This window comes from Mytilus californianus, unplaced genomic scaffold, assembly GCF_021869535.1.
Source record: "Mytilus californianus isolate M0D057914Y unplaced genomic scaffold, xbMytCali1.0.p SCAF_1, whole genome shotgun sequence".
Lineage (NCBI taxonomy): Eukaryota > Metazoa > Mollusca > Bivalvia > Mytilida > Mytilidae > Mytilus > Mytilus californianus.
Genome location: NW_026262581.1, coordinates 31,273,932 through 31,295,941, shown reverse-complemented (window position 1 = coordinate 31,295,941; position 22,010 = coordinate 31,273,932). Strand labels below are relative to the sequence as shown.

General features: G+C 31.7%; 1 protein-coding gene across 9 annotated transcripts in view; it reads right to left on the bottom strand.

The window, feature by feature from the left end:
• LOC127701000 (plexin-A2-like) overlaps positions 1-22,010 on the bottom strand; it is a 233,481-nt gene that overhangs the window by 157,685 nt on the left and 53,786 nt on the right. For all 9 annotated transcript variants that reach the window (XM_052204765.1, XM_052204785.1, XM_052204793.1 and 6 more), the window contains 2 exons: positions 18,594-19,703; positions 3,110-3,310 (listed from right to left, as the gene is read on the bottom strand). In XM_052204765.1, coding sequence (XP_052060725.1) covers positions 3,110-3,310; positions 18,594-19,592 — 1,200 coding nt within the window. In that variant the 5' untranslated portion in view covers positions 19,593-19,703. The remainder of the gene's footprint in view (positions 1-3,109; positions 3,311-18,593; positions 19,704-22,010) is intronic.

Here is a 22,010-nt window from a genome sequence, read left to right as displayed (position 1 = left end):
AAATCTAAATATATGTTTATTAACAGATAAACTAAGTTTAGTTTTTAAAGGAGTTTGCTTCTTCAAAAAAAATATATATACAGCATTCAGAAAATAAGTTTATACAAAATAACAAACAAACCAACCACAAAATTCTTCAAACAATTTACAAAAGAAAAGATGAAAAAAAATCCAAAATGTCATTTATCATTAATACAATAATTATTAAAAATCTATAAAACTTATCCGTAATTATCTTCAAAATGTCTAATAATGAACAGTAAATTTCAAACTTTATTTATACTGTCCTACTGATCTTATCTTCAACAATTACGAAACAGAAAATTTTCAAATAAATCTGTCGCTCAAATTATAATTGTGTGATAAGATATTTACCAGATGTTTTGTTATCTATTAACAGGTGAAAATTATTTAAAAACACTTAGTGTAATCAAACTTTATATATATAATAAATAGTTCCCAATATTTTTTCTTTCATTTGTCACAAACTAATATAGATCTGCAACTTATCTATCAATGTCAACAATTTTATCTACACAATGTAATGTAATGAAATATATCCTTTAATAAAAATAGATTATTATCTAATGAAAATGATATTTGCAAATCACAATTTCTGTTCAAAGGGAAATAACTCAATCATATAATAAGTATATATTTGGACTTCTAAAAAGTCGAAAACTCAAAAACGAGAGAAGCTAAAACTTGACCTTCATTTAGTCACAGGAAACAACATATTAAAATTTGAAAAAAATTCGTCAAAGCGTTTGCATGTTAATAAACGGACACTAAGACCTGTTGGTGACCTTCTGCTGTTGTCTGTTCTATGGTCGGGTTGTTGTCCCTTTGACACATTCCCCATTTCCATTCTCAATTTTACTGTTTGGCAGCCGCCTGCCCGCCCGCAGTACATCCCCAAATCAATAACCGATTTTTCCTTCGAAAATCCGGTTAAAAACAGTTCTAATGCAAACTGTCTTAAATGTGAATTAGAATATATATAATACATATTCTAATTGGCCTGTGTGAACAAGAATCAAGAAAACCAATATCTCACAAATATGCAGACATTTATATGGTAGGAATAAATTCTTTATCAAGAAAAGATTCTTTTACATCATCTTTTTTTAAGATACATTAGAAATTAAATGATTTTGACAAGATAACGTACTGCATCTTAATTGTCTACAACACTAAAACAGTTACCTGTACACAGATTGACTCAAACAAAGTAAATCTACATGAAAAGAGACTTTTGAGATTTCTTAGAAAATTAAGAAACCTACCTAATTTGCCTACCTTAAAAACCTACCAATACCAACTTTACAGCCTAAATTTCCCAGAATTAAAAGTATGCAGCTTTTAAAATTTTAATGGCTTTAGACTATTTTTGAAAGCACTGACTAAAATTTCTATGACACAAAAGTCATTCCGAAAAAAAAGGCCAGTTTTCTTGTACAAAACATAATACTTTAGTATATTTCAGGAATGACTGAAATGTTTTTTCTGTCTATGAAAAAATAACATAATAAATTGCTTCGCCAAGCGCAGCTGGATACGACCGCAGAGGTCCAACCCTGAACAGTTGGGGCAAAAATGGACACAATATTCGCGCTTGATACAGGTCTGAATTTGGATTGTAATTCAATATTTGACACATAATAGGTTTCTGACACAGAATAACTGTAGCCAAAGAACTTAGAATTGGTTATATGATTTGAATTTATATTCAATTTTTTGCTTTTGAGCAAAACACTATGCTGTTGCGAATTGACCTCCCTCCCCCCCCCCCCCCCCCCCCCCCCCTTTTTTTTCAAAAAAAAAATAAATTATAGGATTTTCTTTTAGATTTCTGAAATCTTGAGGAGAAAAAATTGTTCCCCCCCACCCCCCACCACCAATTTTTTTTACCTCCCCCCCCCCCCAATTTTTTTTTAACCTCCCCCTCCTTTTTCCAAAAAAAATTCTTTCCCTCAGTCATGGTCATAATTTCAATTCAAATTTCCAATGGAGTTTGCAACTTCATAAAAGTCTTAAAATAGAAAATGACATACATAATCATAGCTAAAATTAATTTACCTTAATCAGCATTTTTAAAATTATCAAAATAGTAACTTCTAAAAATGAATTGACAGCTAATCACCTCAAGACAATACAAAAATTCTTTATACATAATTTAAAAGCAGTGTAAGGGAGGTTATTCAAAGTTGTGTTTGAATTACCTCCCTTACACTGTAATTTGTACTTAAGTAATTGTCCATTAACCAGGACACCCTTGTTTTTTCTCACTTTTTTGCCCCTAATTCCTAAACAGTTTGAGCCATAACCCCCAAAAGCAAGTCCTAACCATCCCTTTGTGGTATGGAAACTTGTGGTATAATTTCAGAGAGATCCATACACTGTTCCACAAGTTATTGTCATGAAACTAGAAAAATGCTTATTTGGGCCCCTTTTTGGCCCCTAATTCCTAAACTGTTGGGACCATAACGCCCAAAATCAATCCCAACCTTCCTTTTGTGGTTATAAACCTTATGTTTAAATTTCATAGATTTCTATTTACTAATACTAAAGTTATTGTCCGGAAACCAAATGTCTTCTGACGACGACGACGACGACACGATACCAAAATACGACCGCAAATAAAAAATGTGGTGCACACTGAATAACCTGCATAGGGTGTTATTTAAAAGTGTGCAACACATTTTGGAGGTTATTTCGAATAGACCGAAAAAATATTAGTCATTCGATCCCTATAATTTAATTCTAAATTCCATTTTTAAGGAGTAAATCATCAATTGATGACGTCAGGGTCACATGACAAAATTAATGTCTATGAGCTGATAGACAAAATAACTTTCAGCCAATCAGAAGACTTGTTACATCCAAAATTAAATTATTATGATTTACATTTATAGGCCAATAGCATTGAACCAGAAAGAAAAAAAACAACACTTCAGCCAGAATGATTTACTTATACAACAAAGTTGGTTACCGGTGCTAATAGTTGCAGTAAGTAAAAGCTGAGAGGTACAAACTGACCACATAAGTGCATGTCAATACTATAGCAGATACCACAACTTTTTATCAAAAGTATTTAATTTCAACAAACCTTTCCTATTTTTCCTGTCTTGGTTCCTGCATAAATAACAGCATGATTAAGAAATGGAAGTACACCAAGTTTTACTATGGCACCATTTACTGAACTGCCCTCACTATAGATTACTCTTTCCTCAGTTATAGGTTTACTTCCTTCTATAGATCCAAACAATGGTGAATTACAGAAGTCACTATTAACATCTCTACAGGGATTCTGAAATTATTCATTCTGCTCTAAATATTGTTCAGATGTAAACATGCATGTATAATCTCAAAATTGGTTAGAAAAAAAAATGTACATGCAACATATTTGTTATTGTAATACTCAATTTCATTTTTTATTTCTTCACTTTGTCTGCTGATAATTACATTTTCATGCAGATCTAGCTGTTCTTTAGCTTTTTTTCATTTGTTTGTTTTAATTACAAATCTGCTGACCAGTGTTTTTTCTGATTTTCCAAAAACAATTGAAAATCAAAGTTTCATGCATTTTATTCTGGCCAATCCTACAAAATACATTATCCCTGCAATATTTATAAATTAACAGCTGGGCCATGAGTGCATGCTACACTGATTTGTGCAAAATGAAATTGTTGCAAGAATAAAATGGAATATTAATAAAATGCTCCGCTGGGCGCAGCTTGATACGACCTCAGAGGTTGAACCCTGTACAGTTGGGGCAAGTATGGACACAACATTCAAGCTTGATACAGCTCTGAATTTGGATTGTGATTAAATATTTGACACAGCATAGGTTTCTGACACAGAATGAATGTGGTCTAAGAACTTAATTTTTTTTAATTTACCTATTATGGTCCAATATCCAAAATCTAAATACATGGTTAGATTCAGCATATCAAAGAATCCAAAGAATTCAATTTTTGATGAAATCAAACAAAGTTTAATTTTCAACCCTTTTGACCTCAATGTGGACCAATTTGATAACGGGGCCCAAAAATCAAAATACATGGTTAGATTCAGCATATCAAAGAACCCCATGTATTCAATTTTTGTTGAATTCAAACAAAGTTTAATTTTGGACCCCAACTTGGACCAACTAGAAAACTAGGCCCATAATCAAAAATCTAAACACATGTTTAGATTCAGCTTATCAAAGAACCCTAAGAATTCAATGTTTGTTAAAATCAAACTAAGTTTAATTTCGAACCCTTTGGACCTTCATGTAGACCAATTTAAAAAACATGACCCAAGATTAAAAATCTAAATACACGATTAGATTTGGCATATCAAAGAACCCCAATAATTCAATTTTTGATGAAATCAAACAAAGTTTAATTTTGGACCCTTTTGACCTCAATATGAACCAATTTGATAGCGGGGCCCACAAATAAAAAATCTAAATACATGGTTAGATTCAGCATATCAAAGAACCCCATATATTCAATTTTTGTTGAAATCAAACAAAGTTTAATTTTGGACCCCAATTTGGACCAACTTGAAAACTGGGCCCAAAATCAAAAATCTAAATACATTGTTTATATTCTGCATATCAAAGAACCCCATACATTCAATTTTTGTTAAAATCAAACAAAGTTTAATTTTGGACCCTTTGGACCTTAATGTAGACCAATTTGAAAACTGGACCAAAATTAAAAATCTTAATAAACGGTCAGATTCGGCATAACAAATAAATAAATGTGGTCAAAGATTTTACAAATCTAATGCGCCATACTGTGCAATTAAAGATTACTTCTTGAAATTTTTCAATACTTGAAATTTGAAAAAAAAATAATATTTGAAGAATAATTCTTTTTAATTTCTGAAATCTGAAATAAGAAAAAATTGACCCCCCACAATTTCTTTTTACCCCCCTCCCCCCTTTTTCCCCCAAAAAATTCTTTCCCTCAAGATATGGTCATAATCTCAATTCAAATTAAATTTCCAATGGAGTTTGCAACCATAATTACCCATTTAAATTTACCATAGTGCTAACTTAATTTATTTTATAATAGAATTTAAAATTGGTGTCAAATCTTTCATATGAATTTTTTTGTAAAAAAAAAAAGATGCAACATTTGCAGATATTTTTACTGGTCTTCCTTTATAAATATGCATTTCTTTAAACATAATTTAAAAGCAGTGTAAGGGAAGTAATCAAAACGTTGTATTTGGATTACCTCCCTAACACTGTTTTAAATTGTCTTAATTGTTCATTAACCATTACTTTATACATAATTTAAAAGCAGTGTAAGGGAGGTAATTAAAATGATGTATTTGATTTATCTCCCTTACACTACTTTAAATTATGTTTTGTACTAAAGTATTTGTCCATTAACCAGGACAACCTTGTTTTTTCCCCCTTTTTTGCCCCTAATTCCTAAACGGTTTGAGCCATAAAAAAAACCCAAGGCAAATCCTAACCATCCCTTTGTGGTATGGAAACTTGTGGTATAATTTCAGAGAGATCCATACACCGTTCCACAAGTTATTGTCATGAAACTAGAAAATGCTTATTTTTGGCCCCTTTTTGGCCCCTAATTCCTTAACTGTTGGTACCATAACCCCCAAAATCAATCACAACCTTCCTTTTGTGATATTTAACCTTATTGTAAAATTTCATAGAGATCCATTCACTTAAACTAAAGTTATAGTGCGAAAACCAATGTGTCTTCGGACGACGACCCCGGACGACGACGACGACGACGCCAACGTCATACCAATATACGAAGAATATAGAAAAACTTTAACATGAGAATGTCCATACTGGTGTATAAAAATTGCATCAAATATGACTGTTAAAAGTCCAATAACTCTAGAACAACAAACTAGAAATTCTTTTAAATCAAAAACAAGTGTACGCATTTACCAATCCTAACTACAGTGTAAAGTTTGTAGTAATTGAACCAAGCAAAATGCAAACTATTTGATACTGTTTACTTATATTATGGCATTGCAAAAGGTTATGAGTTTCCCCAAAAGTTTATGACATCTTTACACTATATCCGTTGTATGATTATACTGATCAATATGTTATTCTGGAAGAACATGATTTACTTACCGGTAATAGTTGTAATTGGCTTTGAACTAGCTTTCAGTAACTGCAAGTACTCTTATTTAGAAGCTTTTGGGTATATTGTTTTTATGTTAGATGTTTTTATCTCTCGTACCGATCTGTTGTGTTAAGCCAATTGCAACTGATTTAAAAGATTTTTTCTTAATGTTGTGCTGTGACACAAATGTAACTGGTTAGGGGAGGGTTGAGTAGTCATAAACATGTTTAAACCCACAAGATTCTTTACGTGCCTGTCTTAAGTCAAAAGCCTGTAGTTCAGTGGTTGTCATTGGTACATGTCTTTCATATTAAGTTTTTCGTAAATTGTTTTGTTGTAAATTAGGCTGCAAGTTTCTCGTTTGAATTATTTTCATTTTTCATGTCAGGTCCTTTATTCCTGACTATACATAATGGGTTTTTCTGATTTTTGAAGGCGGAACTGTTGCCTATAATTGCTTACATCCACTTCATTTGTACTCTGAGGATATTTGTCTCATTGGCAATCATACCAAATCTCCTTATTGTTATATAAGTCAAGTGCATGATATTTAAATAATAGCCTTTTATTAAGCTCACGGATAAAGTCCCTTTACCCCTGAATGACAAATCAGAACATTTTCAAAAACAAACTGTATGTTATTACTATAAATTTTCACTTCTTCGAACTATGAACATCAAAATTATTTATTTTGTAAAAATATTTCCTTTCTCCTTTTAAACTGTATACCTAACAATAAAAATTATTTTCATTTACCTGTGTATAATATTATTGTAAATGGCGGATTTTTGTTTAAGGTTATTGTTGTTTTTCTGAAATTGTTTAACATTTCACAGCTGTATAATACTGTTACTTTAATTATTCATCCCTTATATTTTATTAATTTTGTATTTACATTGTATCAAAGATCAAATTTATGTTCACTTGTGTTAATATGTCTTTTAATTGGGTTAAGCCAATTTAATTGATATTTTATAGTGTGTCTTTCTATGTTGTGATGTTACACTATTGTTTCAGATAAGGGTTAAGGTTTGGTACCATTACAACATTTAACCCGCTGCAATTGTTTGCATCTGTCCTAAGTCAGGAATCTGATGTTTAGTAGTTGTCATTTGTTGATGTGGTTCACAAGTGTTTCTCGTTTTTTATATAGATTAGACCGTTGGTTTTCCCATTTGAATGGTTTTACACTAGTAATTTTTGGGGCCCTTTATAGCTTACTGTGCGGTGTGAGCCAAGGCTCTGTGTCCTAGACCATACTTTGACCTATAATGGTTTACTTTTATAAATTGAGACTTGGATGGGAAGTTGTTTCATTGGCACTCATACCACATCTTCTTATATCTATGTATACATGTATTACTTTTGCAAATTCCAACAATTATGTAAAGTTTCAAGTAAATCAATCAATTCATACTCATAATAGCTATTGTACAGCAAATAAAAAATTTTGAAATCTAACAGGAGCTAAGTTCCTCAATTATCAATCCCAACTATAGTGTCATGTTTTGAGGAAATCAATCCAAGCACCCTGAAATTAGAACTGCAATATGTGAAAAATTGCCTTAAAACTGATTCCTATAAACATGATGAAGCTGGAAGAAAACAACTAATTAAAGCAAGAGGCACCTATAGCTTATTTGTAGGTCTTGTATTGATAATAAATTTTTGTTTACAGTTTATACCTATCTTTTTTTTTTAGATAAAAAATTTTAAAACTTAGTAAAAATAATAAAACATTAGTCCCCCACATTGCACATATTTTATCTATCCAAGGAACAAGGGCAATAATTAAAAAAAAAACTTTTTTTGTTATTTAGAACTTTTTATAAATATCTTAGTAAAACATTTGAAGGCTTCAGAGCAAATGCAATGTGATTTCCATTCTAATTAGTATTTCCAAGGGACATAACTCTTTAAAAATATTTGACCGCCAATATTTTCGAAAGTGTCAAAAGACATTGCCAATATAAACCTATGATATAAGTTTCATAAAATTCTGGCAAGAATTGTACACATCAGAGCGCTTACAAGGCAATTTTCCATATAATCAATATTTCCAAGGTGCTAAGTCTTTTAACAATAATTAACGGGCACTGATTTTCAAATTTGTCCGAGACATTGATGATATAAACATATAAAATTCATAAAAATCTGGCAAGAATTGTACTCATAACAGCGCTAACAATGCATTTTTCCATTCAATCAATATTTCAAAGGGCCAGAACTCTTTTAAAAATAATTGACCTGCACTAATTTTCGAACTCGTCAAAGACATTGATAATATAAACCTATAATATAAATTTCATAAAAATCTGGCAAGAATTGTATACATTAGAGCGCTCACAAGGCAATTTTCAAATAATCAATATTTCCAAGAGGCATAACTCTTTTAAAGATAATTGATTGGCACTGATTTTCGAACTCGTCAAAGACATCAGTGAAATAAACCTACCGGTATGTATGATAAAAGTTTCATGAAATTTTGGCAAGAATTGTACACATGAGAGCACTAACAATGCAATTTTCCATATAATTAGTTTTTTCAAGGGGCATTACTCTTCTAAAAATAATCGATGGGCACTGATTTACAAACTCGTCTAAATCTTAGACATTGCTGATATAAACCTATGATATAAGGTTCATAAAAATCTGGCAAGAATTATATTAATGAGAGCGCTAACGATGCAATTTTCCATATAATTAATGTTTCCAAGGGGCATAATTCTTTTAAAAATAATTGATTGGCACTGATTTTTGGAACTTGTCTAAGACATTGCTGAAATAAACCTATGATATAAGTTTCATAAAAATCTGGCAAGAATTGTACACTTGAGAGTGCTTACAATACCAGACTGACAGACGGACGTAAAGACGGAAGGACAGACGGTCGATGTATCTATGTCGAAAACAAAAAGTTATTAAATGGCAATAATTTCTATAACTAGTGTGACAATTTGGCCATACTTGTAGAACTTATTTTTCAGATCTTTTTTGCTTTATAAAGTACTCTCCAACTCCTATAGTTTCTGACAAAATGCAAATAAATTGGTGACATGGAGATATGTGTTGCTTTTAGTAATTTTAATAGTAAAATGCAATTGTTGAAGTTAAGTGCCACACCCTAACATAATAAACATCATAAAAATGACAAAAATAAAAGTGAGTTGAAAAAATTAACTCACCAACATATACAATGAATATTGTTTAATAATAATATAATTATAGAAATATTAAGAAATAATATAATGTTTAAAGAAAAATTAATGTCCTACAAAGAATAAAAAGGGAGGGAAATGGGAGAGTTTTCAGATAAAATTCAAAAACGATCTTTTCCCTCTCCCAAAACAAAGGCGAATGACCGCATGTCCCAGCACATGTAGAAATTTGATATTAATTACCGATCTCAAGAACTGACCAATCAGATAATGTAATTAGATGATCATGCATTGAACATGCAGTCCTTGACCTCATGTTGATATACTTAATCAAAGAAATGCCTTCTTACACACATGGCATTAATAAAATCAATATTATCGGAAATTCCAGCCAAAAAGTCTTTTATTTACAATAAATGTTAATTAATTCATAATATTTAAACATGTAAAAAAACGAAAACAACACTTTATAAATTTCATTTGTCCAAAACTCTTTTCTGGATTTACCTCCATCAGGAATGCTCAAAGCTGAATATATTTTAAAACCAAGGATACAGATAAATAGAAATAGTTGAAGAGCTATATGCTATAAACTAGGCCAAAAATTCAAAGTCAAACTCCTGAGTGAAGGTGCCGAGCCAAATAACCTCCATGGAAATAAGAAATGCCAATGCTTATAAAAACTGCATACCAAATACAATTGACTTAATAATCATAAGTGGTTCCTTTTAAACTAACCTAAACACAAAATTTTATTTTGAAACAATGTAAAAATTGAAAGGCAATGAACCATATTGATAGGACAGGGCCATATAATCTTCATGAAAAGGAGACTTGCAAATGCTTATAATACAACTGCATATGAAACTAAGAAGATGTGGTATGAATTTGCCAACGAGACAATTTTCCACCAGAGACCAAATGATATATTAGAGTTGACATTGGTGGTTTATCTTAAACTGATCTAATCATAAACTTTAGCATTATAAACTATGTAAAATATTCAAAGTCAACAGACCATGACTGATGAGGGGACGCCAAATGATCTCCATGGAAATAAGTTGTACCAATGCTAATAAAATTTTGAGGGAAAAATTTATTGATAATATAGGGAATCACTGAAGCATGACTGGAGCGGGCCCCCTCTTAGGCAGTCAGTGCCCCCCACCCTTATAAAAATTTCTGGATCCGCCACTGCTATATGTGCCTGTCCCAAGTCAGGAGCCTGTAATTCATTGGTTGTTGTCTGTTGCTATATATCATATTTGTTTTTTATTCATTATTTTGTACATAAATATGCACGTTAGTTTTCTTGTTTTGTATTTATTGTTTCAGGGCCTTTTATAGCTGAATGTGCAGTATGGGTTTTGCTCATTGTTGAAGGCGTTACGGTGACTTATAGTTGTTAACTTCTATATCATTGATGTACAACTAATGATAACCTTAAACTGACCTAATCACAAACTTTACATGTAAACTATGTAAAATATTCAAAGTCAACAGACCATGACAGAGGGGGAGGAGCCAAATAATCTCCATGGAAATGAAATGTGCTAATGCTAGTACATCTGCATACCAGTCTTTTGATCTACCACCAATGGTTCCTCAAAAACTGACCTTATCACAAACTAATCTAATATAGTTTCTGCAAAAACGGCACAAAATGAGTTAAATTAGTCCTTCAAGGGCAATAACTGTCATTTAAGGGGTAAATTGATGATTGGTCTATGTTGACTTATTTATAGATCATATTTTGTTGAGAGTTTTTAATGTGGAAAGATTAATTTCTTACTATTAACTATAGTTTCCTAAAACCAAAGGCTCTTAGAAGAGCCTGTGTTGTTTACTTTAGGTCTTTGAGTATCTTCAACAATGGACACCCTCTAACATTATAGTATAGTAAATAATTTATGAGTAAAATCTCTTTTTGTTGATCTTGTATTGAAAATCCTTTTTTATGTTTACAGTTGTTACGGTCATACAAAAACTTCATTTTACCCCCCTAAGCTCTATTTTTAGCAACAGCAGCCATGTGTGTTGAATCAATTCCTCAGAAACAAGTTTTGTATACTAGATTTAGGCCAGGTGAGCTTAAAATTTATTCTAAAGGGAGCTTTTTCCATCAATCCTACTGTTGTGTTAAAATTTCATGAGAATTTGTTGAAGGAACTTTTAGCTATTGTAAGGAGTGTTTACTGACAAACAGACTACAAAATACCATAATGCATACTGTCTGTAAATGACAGGCTTATAAAAATATCTGTATAGAAGTATAACCTTCAAATTAAGTGGTTTTTTTTTATTCTGAAACAGTTTACCTTCCCTTCATTGGTTATTCTGATAAATCACATCTTGTCTATGTTACATAGATTTTGAGCTTGTCATATAGCATTATATACTTTTCTATTAGTGATGTTTGAATAAAAATAAGATGTGGTATGATTGCCAATGAGACAATTATTCCACAGAGAACAAAAACCCTTACCTTAATAGTCAGTTAGACAAGGACTCGAAATTACAAAACGTAAAAACAATTCAATTAAATAAATCAACTGCCTCATATATGTACAAAACAAAAATAAACAACTGTTGTTGTCTTTTTGACACATTCCCCTTTTCCATTCTCAATTTTAACAAACAAATATGATAGGCAGCATCTTATGACAACCACTGTATTTCAGGTTCCTGATTTTGGATAATTAAACATCCATGTCCAGTGCACAATGTTTAAACAATATTGTCGACATCGTGATATTTACAATGTTAACACGATATCGTGTCAACATCTTTACATTGTATGAACTCTTATATGTACTGTTTACATCGTTTACATTGTTAACATCGCGATGTATACAATGTTGTAAATATATCATGTTTACATCGTTTACATCGCGATATCAACAATGTTAACACGATATTGTGTCAACATCGTTCACATTGTAACAATTGTTATATACTGTTTACATCGTTTACATCGTATACATCGCGATGTATACGATGTAGTAACGATGTAGTGTTTACATCGTTTACATTGCGATATTAACAATGTTAACAAGATATAGTGTCAACATCGTTTACACTGTAACAACTCTTATATACTGTTAACATCGTTGACATCGTTAACATCGCGATGTATACAATGTATTATCAATATCGTGTTTACATCGTTTGCATTGTAGTTTCACGATATGGTGTCAACATTATTTATATTGTTTGAAATGTTATATAATGTTTACATTGTTTACATCGATATATTACAATTTTTTTAAATATATTTTATGGATTACAAATGTGTCGAGTTTTGTGATTGGATAACAACACAGAGATGTCAGTATATATTCAGGAAACTGCCGGGGTATATACTACACTTTTTACCCCAATTGCAGCCTCAACAACGTCATCATAGCAAACGTTACTATGTGACGTAGTCTTAAGCTATACAGAACATTTAAAGAATGCAAGAGGCTCACAGAGGAAACATAATGACGTGTATCCGTCAATAATATGTTTTTAATTTAAAACCATGCTATTTACACATCCAATACTTAATTTAATGTCTTAAAATGTTATTACAAATTATTGCATATATGATAGAATTATTTTCCCAGCAAATTAATCCTTCACGTATGCGGAAAATATCAAGTTGAGTTTTTCAGTATTTTTTAGTTGTAAAAAAAAGTACATAAAACATACAAACGGTATACATGAAATCTAAATCTTTATTGAAAAATATTCTTAATAATGAAAAAAAATTATTTGAGAAGATGGAAAACTTGCATTTAAAAGAATTACACAAAATATTAAGAAAAAATAAACAATAAACATGTACTGAATATATATACTCCATGAAGAATATTTTAACAAATACCTGGTAATGGTAAACACAAAAGTATATACTTGGTATAAAATATAAACACAATGTTGACAATGTGAACGATGTAAACACAATATTGTCAACATCACGATGCAAACGATGTAAACATAATACTGTCAACATTACGATGTAAACGATGTGACCGATGTTAACACAAAGGTGTAGACATTGTATACAATATAAACACGATGTTGACGATGATAACAATGTAATCACAATACTGTCAACATCACGATGTAGACGATATTTTCAACATCAGGATGTATTAGATGTGAACGATGTAAACAAAAAGGTATAGACTTGGTACACAACATAAATACGATATTGACGTGGTGAACGATGTCAACACAACATTGTCAACATCACGTTGTATACGATATGAACGATGTAAACACAAAGGTATAGACTTTGTATACAATATAAACACTATATTGACACGATATTGTGAACATTGCGATGTATACGATATGAACGATGTAAACAGAAAGGTATAGACTTTATATACAACATAAACACGATGTTGACACGATATTGTCAACATCACGATGTATTCGATGTGAACGATGTAAACACAAAGGTATAAACTTTGTATTCAATATAAACACGATGTTGTTAACATTGCCATGTATACGATGTAAACGATGTAAACAGAAATGTAGGGACTCTATATATATACAACATAAACACGATATTGACACAATATTGTCAACATCACGATATATACGATGTTAATGATGTAAACACAAAGGTATAGACAGGGTATAGATGGGTACAATGTAAACACAATAAGGACACGATAAAGAAGACATTGCGATGTTTACAATATCGACAAAACATCGTGCACTGGACATACTTCTAATTAAAGGGGTTAAATATGTTAGTGAGCGTTAAGTCCCCCCTTACACAAGACAGTAAGCAGTAACGGCATAGCATAAGAACAAATATAAGCAACAGTTAAAAAGACCTTAAAATTATGTCATTTGGTCTATGGTGGAGAGTTGTTCATTGGCAATCATACCAGATCTTCTTATTTCATATTGACTCAGCAAATCGACACAAAGCAAAAAAAAAAACGCTACCAAAAAACAAACTAACAAAAATACTAAAGACACAAAGTACCTTTCTAAGAGTACTAACATTTACTGAAAGATTATTCAAAGCAAATGACAACTGATAAATAAATCATATCTCCCAGCCCAAAATTAATCAAAATACATCCAATGGATTTAGTATAAAGATGTTATAAACAGGGAGAAAAAAACATATCCTAATGTCCAATACTAAAATATAACTATCGTAAGAATGTAGGACAGTATTGTCCATAACTGTATAAATATTTACTTATGTTTTAAATTATTAATACTAAAATAAATATTAGTACTGGTAAAAATAATTTTCAGTGTTTATTTAATAATAATAATAATTGATAACATTTTACTAGAATAATTTTTTTTAATGGATGAAAAAGTTAACATGGTTTGTATCTTAATTTACAGTCTCTTTATAGCTTGCTGTTCAGTGTGAGCCAAGGCTCTGTGTTGAAGGCCGTACTTTGACCTATAATTGTTTACTTTTTACACATTGTGACTTGGATGGCGAGTTGTCTCATTGGCACTCATACCACATCTTATTTCTATATCATGTATATATCAACAACATCGTCTTAAAAAAATTGGGATGTGATATCCCTTTTGTACTACCAAAACTGGTACAACCAAACTTACAAACCAAATCTTTGTATCTATGACATCCCAACTTCTTAATTTACCAGTAATACATTTATTCCATGCATTGAAATCTAAAATGTCACTACAGACATGGGCATAGCTAAAAGTTAGAATATGTAAACACGGTTTTCCAAAAAAAGAAATTAACCAATAGGGAACAAAAAATTGTTCCTTTTGTCGTAAATTTGTATATAATTTCTTGTTTGAAAATAAAATATCTAAATCTAGGAAAGGACATTTCTAACTGTTTATATTAGATTTGATTATAGTAAGTTCCTTTGGCATGTTTAGGTAAATGCTTGCAGTATCTTTATAGAATTCTTGATTATTGAATACAAAAAATATCATCAAGGTAACAATAAGTACTGCTGAATTTATCAATTTAAATGGAATTTTAGATGGATCTTTACCGAGTTTGGTATAAACTGTTCATAACAATACTGCCCCAGAACAAGTCTGCTTTCTAAGGGGCACAACTGGTGCTCATGGGAATACCTACAACCTGCCAATAAACTTTATTGCCGAAACGTACATAAATGCTGACGACCTTGAGAAGAATATTTACAGCTTTAGAACCATCTCAACACCAAAAATATATCTAGCATATATCTACCATTTTCATTACAGAATGTTTTATAGGAGCTTCAGCAAAAAAAAATGGCAATCAGATTTTTTAATAGATAATTTAATTAGATATAAAAACTTTTGCCATAAGACCACTTATTTTGTTGTCTTTAATCAACAATATTCAAGATATCAATAGAGGAGGTTTTAGAATTTCTTGTCCAAATCACTGATGCATGTGATGTTGACTTCTAATTTGCATCTCCTTTTATTCTGGGTAAAAACACAGACATTACTAGTTCCAGTTATATGCAAATTACACATCAACCTCTGTGCTTGTGTTCTAAAAATTGAAATCTAAAAACAGTCAACAGCAGCTGATAGTGAAATGAGGTATACATAAATAACTTTACAGAATGAAACCTATAATAAAGAATCATTTAAAACAATAAGTTTGGTTTGCCTTTTTGTCATCAATCATTCTGTGAAATATTTTGGATCAGCTATTTGAAACACACAATGTAATAGTCATCATCATAAATCAAAACTACCTGTCCACAAGGAAATGACAGCAAAGTAAAAAGAGAGAAGATTACCATAAAATTGGAGATTTCTTATAAGTTAAAAAATTTGGAAATATCAAGAGAGTTACCTGATCCTAATGTACAATAAGTATACAGTGTCTTTCCAATTTGACTGTTCAGACCAGAAATTTAAGCTACCTTAAACCAAAAGTTTAAACCAGTATGGGACAGACTGACCCTATAATAGATAGGACATAAAAGGTATAGAACCACAAATTCAGGCCCGGTCGACAAGAACATACAAGAAAGTAGTACATATTTTAAACAAAATAGTTCCTATGCATAGCTGCATCTTTGTCAATAGGTGAAATATTTGGGTAGTTTTGGTATTCAAATGAAAGCTTGGGGACTTGGGATCACTGTATAACCCTTTTTGAAAGTTTCTTTTAAATAACAAGAAATGATTGTAACAGGATGCTGTTACGAAGTCTCCCAAACGAAGCTCCCATAATTCGTAATTCCCAGGATCGCCTGACATTGGGCAACGTCCAGTGAAAATTGGTTTGGTCAAGTAAAGTTATATGCATTAGTGATGCCTGGGGACTAACCTTGTATATCATTCAGATCATCTTGGCATGACAAACCAGAATATATATGGTTAAGGGGTGGGGATCTCGACCATTTACAAGATACTAGAACATTGGGGGTGGGGGGAACTCCTGGGGACCGACCCTATACGTCATTCAAATGTTTGTTACATGACGAACAGGAATATATATGGTTTAGGGGTGGGGATCTCAACCATTTACAAGATATTAGAACATTGGGGGTGGGGGGAACCCCTGGGGACTGACCGTATACGTCATTCAAATGTTCGAGACATGACAAATAGGAATATATATGGTTTAGGGGTGGGGATCTCAACCATTTACAAGATATTAGAACTTTCTCAAATGGCAGGGGGTTGGGATGACCCTTGGGGACTAACCATGTATATCATTCAAACCATCTTCGCATGACAAACCAGAATATATATGGTTTAGGGGTGGGGATCTTGACCACTTACAAGATTTAGAACTTTCTTAAATGGCAGGGGGTGGGGGTGACCCCTGAGGACTAACCCTGTATTTCATTTGATGTGCTTTATCATGACAAACCAGAATATATATGGTTTAGTGGTGGGGATCTCGACCATTTACAAGATATTAGAACTTTCTCAAATGACAGGGGGTCGGGATGACCCCTGGGGACTAACCCTGTATATCATTCAAACCATCTTAGCATGACAAACCAAAATATATATGGTTTAGAGGTGGGGATCTTGACCACTTACAAGGTATTAGAACTTTCTTAAATGGCAGGGGGTGGGGGTGACCCCTGGGGACTAACCCTGTATTTCATTTAATGGGCTTTATCATTTAGAACATTTTCAATTAAAAAGATTGTGTCTATCACAAACGGTTTTCAATTTATAATCATTTGAAAATTTTTAAAAATAAAATCCCATAGGGTTCTATAGTTAAACCCTCTTTTCTTTTTGCCCCTCAAAGTACCCCTTTATAAACCCCATTGCACAAACAAAACCCTGATTGCACCACTAGACATGTTAGTCTAACATATTGTGAAACCCTAAGTTAATCTGACAAGCGGTTTTGGAGAACAGGTGCGGACAAGTTCAAATTTAAAAGCGGCGGAAGAGGAAGAAGAAGAAGAAGAAGAATAATAATAAGAACTGAGCAAAAACAATAAGTCTTCCCAAACTTCGTTTGGGAGACTTAATAAAGAAGTATATAAAAATATAATAGGAGGGCACATTTGCCCTGTTGTTCAGATCAGAAGTACCTGATTTTGTACTATCAAATAGAACCAGTACGCTCTAATATGCAATTAAAGGTATGTTAAATTTTTCAGCACAAGTCAGGAAAAGGTATAGTTTTGACATGAAATGACTGCCACTTTATTTGAACTTAAGACAAAGTAGCAATTAATGCTTGAAATTGCAGAATTTAACATAGAAAGCAAAGGGGCTATGAATTAGTGGTTTTATACCTAAAAACCTGATAAACAGGCAAATTCAAAAACTCTTGCCTTTAAGCTTTACAAATGTTTATTGCAGTGCTCTGCCAATCATTTCACTATTCAACTTTTTCATAAATTCATTTAGAAGTTTAAATCAAATGTATTTTAGACAAGATTAAAAAAAATTGTAAGTTTGTTATTGACAAAATTTTGAAAAAGATTTTTTTGTTTTATTCCTGCCAACCATACAAAATACAATATCCCTGAAATATCAATAAAAACTATCTGCATACATGTAGTAGCATTGATTTCAAATAATGTATTATTTCAAGTAAAAAAGACAGTTAAGTGCAAAAGATAATTAAACAATTCAAGATTTCCTGTATCATACATAGGTGGTTAAGTCCGAAAATTATCCATTTTGATATCAAAAGAAAGGTTACCTGGAAATACCAAATCTGAATATCACGATCCATAATACACAGGGTATAGGTTCTTTGTTACCATTGGATGGGTCATTTTTGGCTATGGCAATGACATACAATGTATGTTTGAAACAGCCAATCCAAAAGAACATATTTTTGGGTTGTTAATAATTTTATTTAATCAGTATGACTTACATTTGTAGGGTTTATAGAAACTCTGTCACATTGTCCTGTACTCTTATTGTAGCACCAGTCTCCAAATTTCTGATTTGCAAAATAAGTGTTAATCAAATTTGAAGAAGGACACTTAATTCTTTCTTGTCTTGATTCCTTGAATATGGTTTTAATATCTGTTACTTTATATCTACAGATTACACTTGAAACATCATCAGCAAAAGCAACAAATAAATAATCCTTCCAAAATACTGCATCCTGTGCCTCCGTGAAGACTTTAGTATTGTATGTACAAATGATGGGTGTATCTTCATATGAATTCATTTTACTTATAGTATTTCTAGAGGTACACTGTTTCCCTAACTTTGAATGTGTTTCATTAAATTTAAAAAGAAAATAAATAAAAGTATCTTTTTGAAGAACAGTTTTAAAACTAACATGTTTACTATCTTTCAAATAAAGTACTGAATATTCTCTCCCATCATTAGAATTTTTTGGATACTCTGTAAATGATTTCCTTGGACCAGGAAATGACCAACCTGAAATAGCTCTACATTTTGGTGAATTCAAAAGACTAAAGCAAGATGATGATGCTATAAATAATACTTCAATTTCACTATTTTCTTCTAAATATTTAGTACTAATATATTTTGCTGATAAACTCTCTGTATTAAGACCAATTTCATAAGTTGTATTAATCATATTTGGTCCAACAGCAAAATGAAGGCATATCAAATTATTATCAGAGTTTTTGTTATACCGGTAATTACATGCAATCAAAGTTTTATTGTTGTGAACATCTAATAACCAATTGACTGGAAAATCAGTTATTTCTCTTTTTTCATAAACATCTAATGTTGAATTTAGCTGAATTATATTCTTTTCCCCACCAATGTACACATAGTCAGATGCAACTGCTAAATTCCTAAACTTCTCATCACTTGTATATTTATCACAACTATATTCACTTGCAAGCTGTACAACAATGATCCCAAGACAATATAAAACATGAGATGGCATCACTGCTGGATAATTGATAGGAAACAGAAATATATATTTTTAAAATGGTTAGCTATAACATTGTTTCCATTCAAGCAGCTGATGTCAGTTCTGGTCAGTAGGTCACGTAACCTGAAAACAGAAAAAGAAACAAACTGTGTTATTATCACTTTTATATTTCAAAATCATGATATTTGTTTTTCAATAATGAAAAAAATTATCTAAAACTATACATATTATGTTATAGAATCAATTTCTAAAGGTCAATAAAGGTTACATATAAACTTTTAAAAGAAAAAAAGATGTCTTTTGGTTTTCTGTGTTACTTGGTTTCAGTCTCATTGACTATAGTCCATGTCTCCTTTTATTCAAATATTAAGGGCACATTTGTTTCAGTTTTTGGTAAGTTTGATAAACCTTATATCTATTCTACCAAACTAGGTTCAAAACCAAAACTGGTTTAACATTTGTTTCTTGAAAACTGGAACCAGTTCATAAACTTTTCAAATCTCTTGGTGTAGATTGAACAAACTTAAACAAACCATTATCAGAACTTTCGATTTGGAGCCAATTTATTGCAATCAAACTGGTTTTAGTTTCAAAATAGTTTGCAAAACTATTGATTTATTTTCACAAACCGGTTTAAACTGGTTTGAAACTCAATCTGGTTTTCTTGTTTATCTCGTGCAAACCAAAATTAGTTCTTGAATTTAAGCAAACTGCACGTGGTGCAGTTTAACAGTTCGGTTTCTGCAACAAATATGGTGACGTCCCAAAAAATATTGACTTGAATTAGAAGATACAGAAAACGTGCAGTGTATATGCGACCAACACAAGAAAGGTGGGTGGATTACATATGTTCATGAATATAAAAATAAGGATATGTGGAATGATTGCCAATGAGACAACTATCCAACAGAGTTTAAATGAAGTGGCTGCAAGCAAACATGTGCTTTGGTGATCGACCACAAGTCAGCAAATCGGATTATTTGGGTACATAAACATAAACCTCAACATATTAATTTTCAAATTCCGAGCCCCTGTGAAAAAAAACTGCTTCGCTGAGCGCAGCTAGATACGCCCGCAGAGGTCCAACCCTGAGCAGTTGGGGCAAAAATGGACACAATATTCAAGCTTGATTCAGGTCTGAATTTGGATTGTAATTAAATATTTGACATATCATAGGTTTCTGAATAAATGTAGTCAAAGAACTTGAAATTGGTTATATGAATTGAATTTATATTCAATTAAAGATTTCTTGCTGTTGTGCAATACTTAGTATATCTGTTGTCAGACTATAAACAAATAAAGTTCAATTAATTCTCAATGTCATATTAGAAATTTATGAAAATAAAAAGGGAGCTTACATAAATAGATATAAACAATTCACAAAAGTTTCATGAGAATTGGTGACAGCAGTTTTGATTAATTGTAAACTGGAAAATCCCCCTTTTTTTAATGAATAAAACCCCATAACTCGGAAACATAAAATCTAAATTTTATAAAACACGAAAGGGAGCTCACGTCAATAGATATAAACAATTCACCAAAGTTTTATGCAAATTGGTTAAAGCATTTTTGAGTTAATGTCCGACATGTTGACGACGGACAGACGGACGGACGTCCGTACGGACAGACGGATGGACAGACGGACGGACGGACAATGGTATACCATAAAACGTCCCGTAAAGGGGCGTATAAAAACGATAAAAATGTCCTTGTGTGCATCTTTCCTAAACAAATCTTTCTTATCCGTGGGGGAAGACGAACTGTATAATTATTTATCGAAACATAAACATATAAACTATAAACTAATTCAAATGGCTTAACATTGGGAAGATGCCTTGTATAGTTATCACCGGAACATAAACACATAAACTAGAAACTAATTCAAATGGCTTAAACATTGGGAAGATGCCTTGTATAGTTATCACCGGAACATAAACACATAAACTAGAAACTAATTCAAATGGTGAGAACATTGGGAAGATGCCTTGTATAGTTATCACCGGAACATAAACACACAAACTAGAAACTAATTCAAATGGCGAGAACATTGGGAAGATGCCTTGTATAGTTATCACCGGAACATAAACACATAAACTAGAAACTAATTCAAATGGCTTAAACATTGGGAAGATGCCTTGTATAGTTATCACCGGAACATAAACACATAAACTAGAAACTACCGGTAATTCAAATGGCTTAAACATTTGGAAAATGCATTGTATAATTATTTATCGAAACATAAACACATAAACTAGAAACTAATTCAAATGACTAAAACATTGGAACAAGAGTGCACACGCTGAAATGTCTCGCCTTCTTTACTAATCATTGATATTATGTTGATAGTCCTAAATATAAAGCTTTATTACAACTGTCACATAAACTTAACATTAACCATGTAAACTAAACATTGACCAATGAACCATGAAA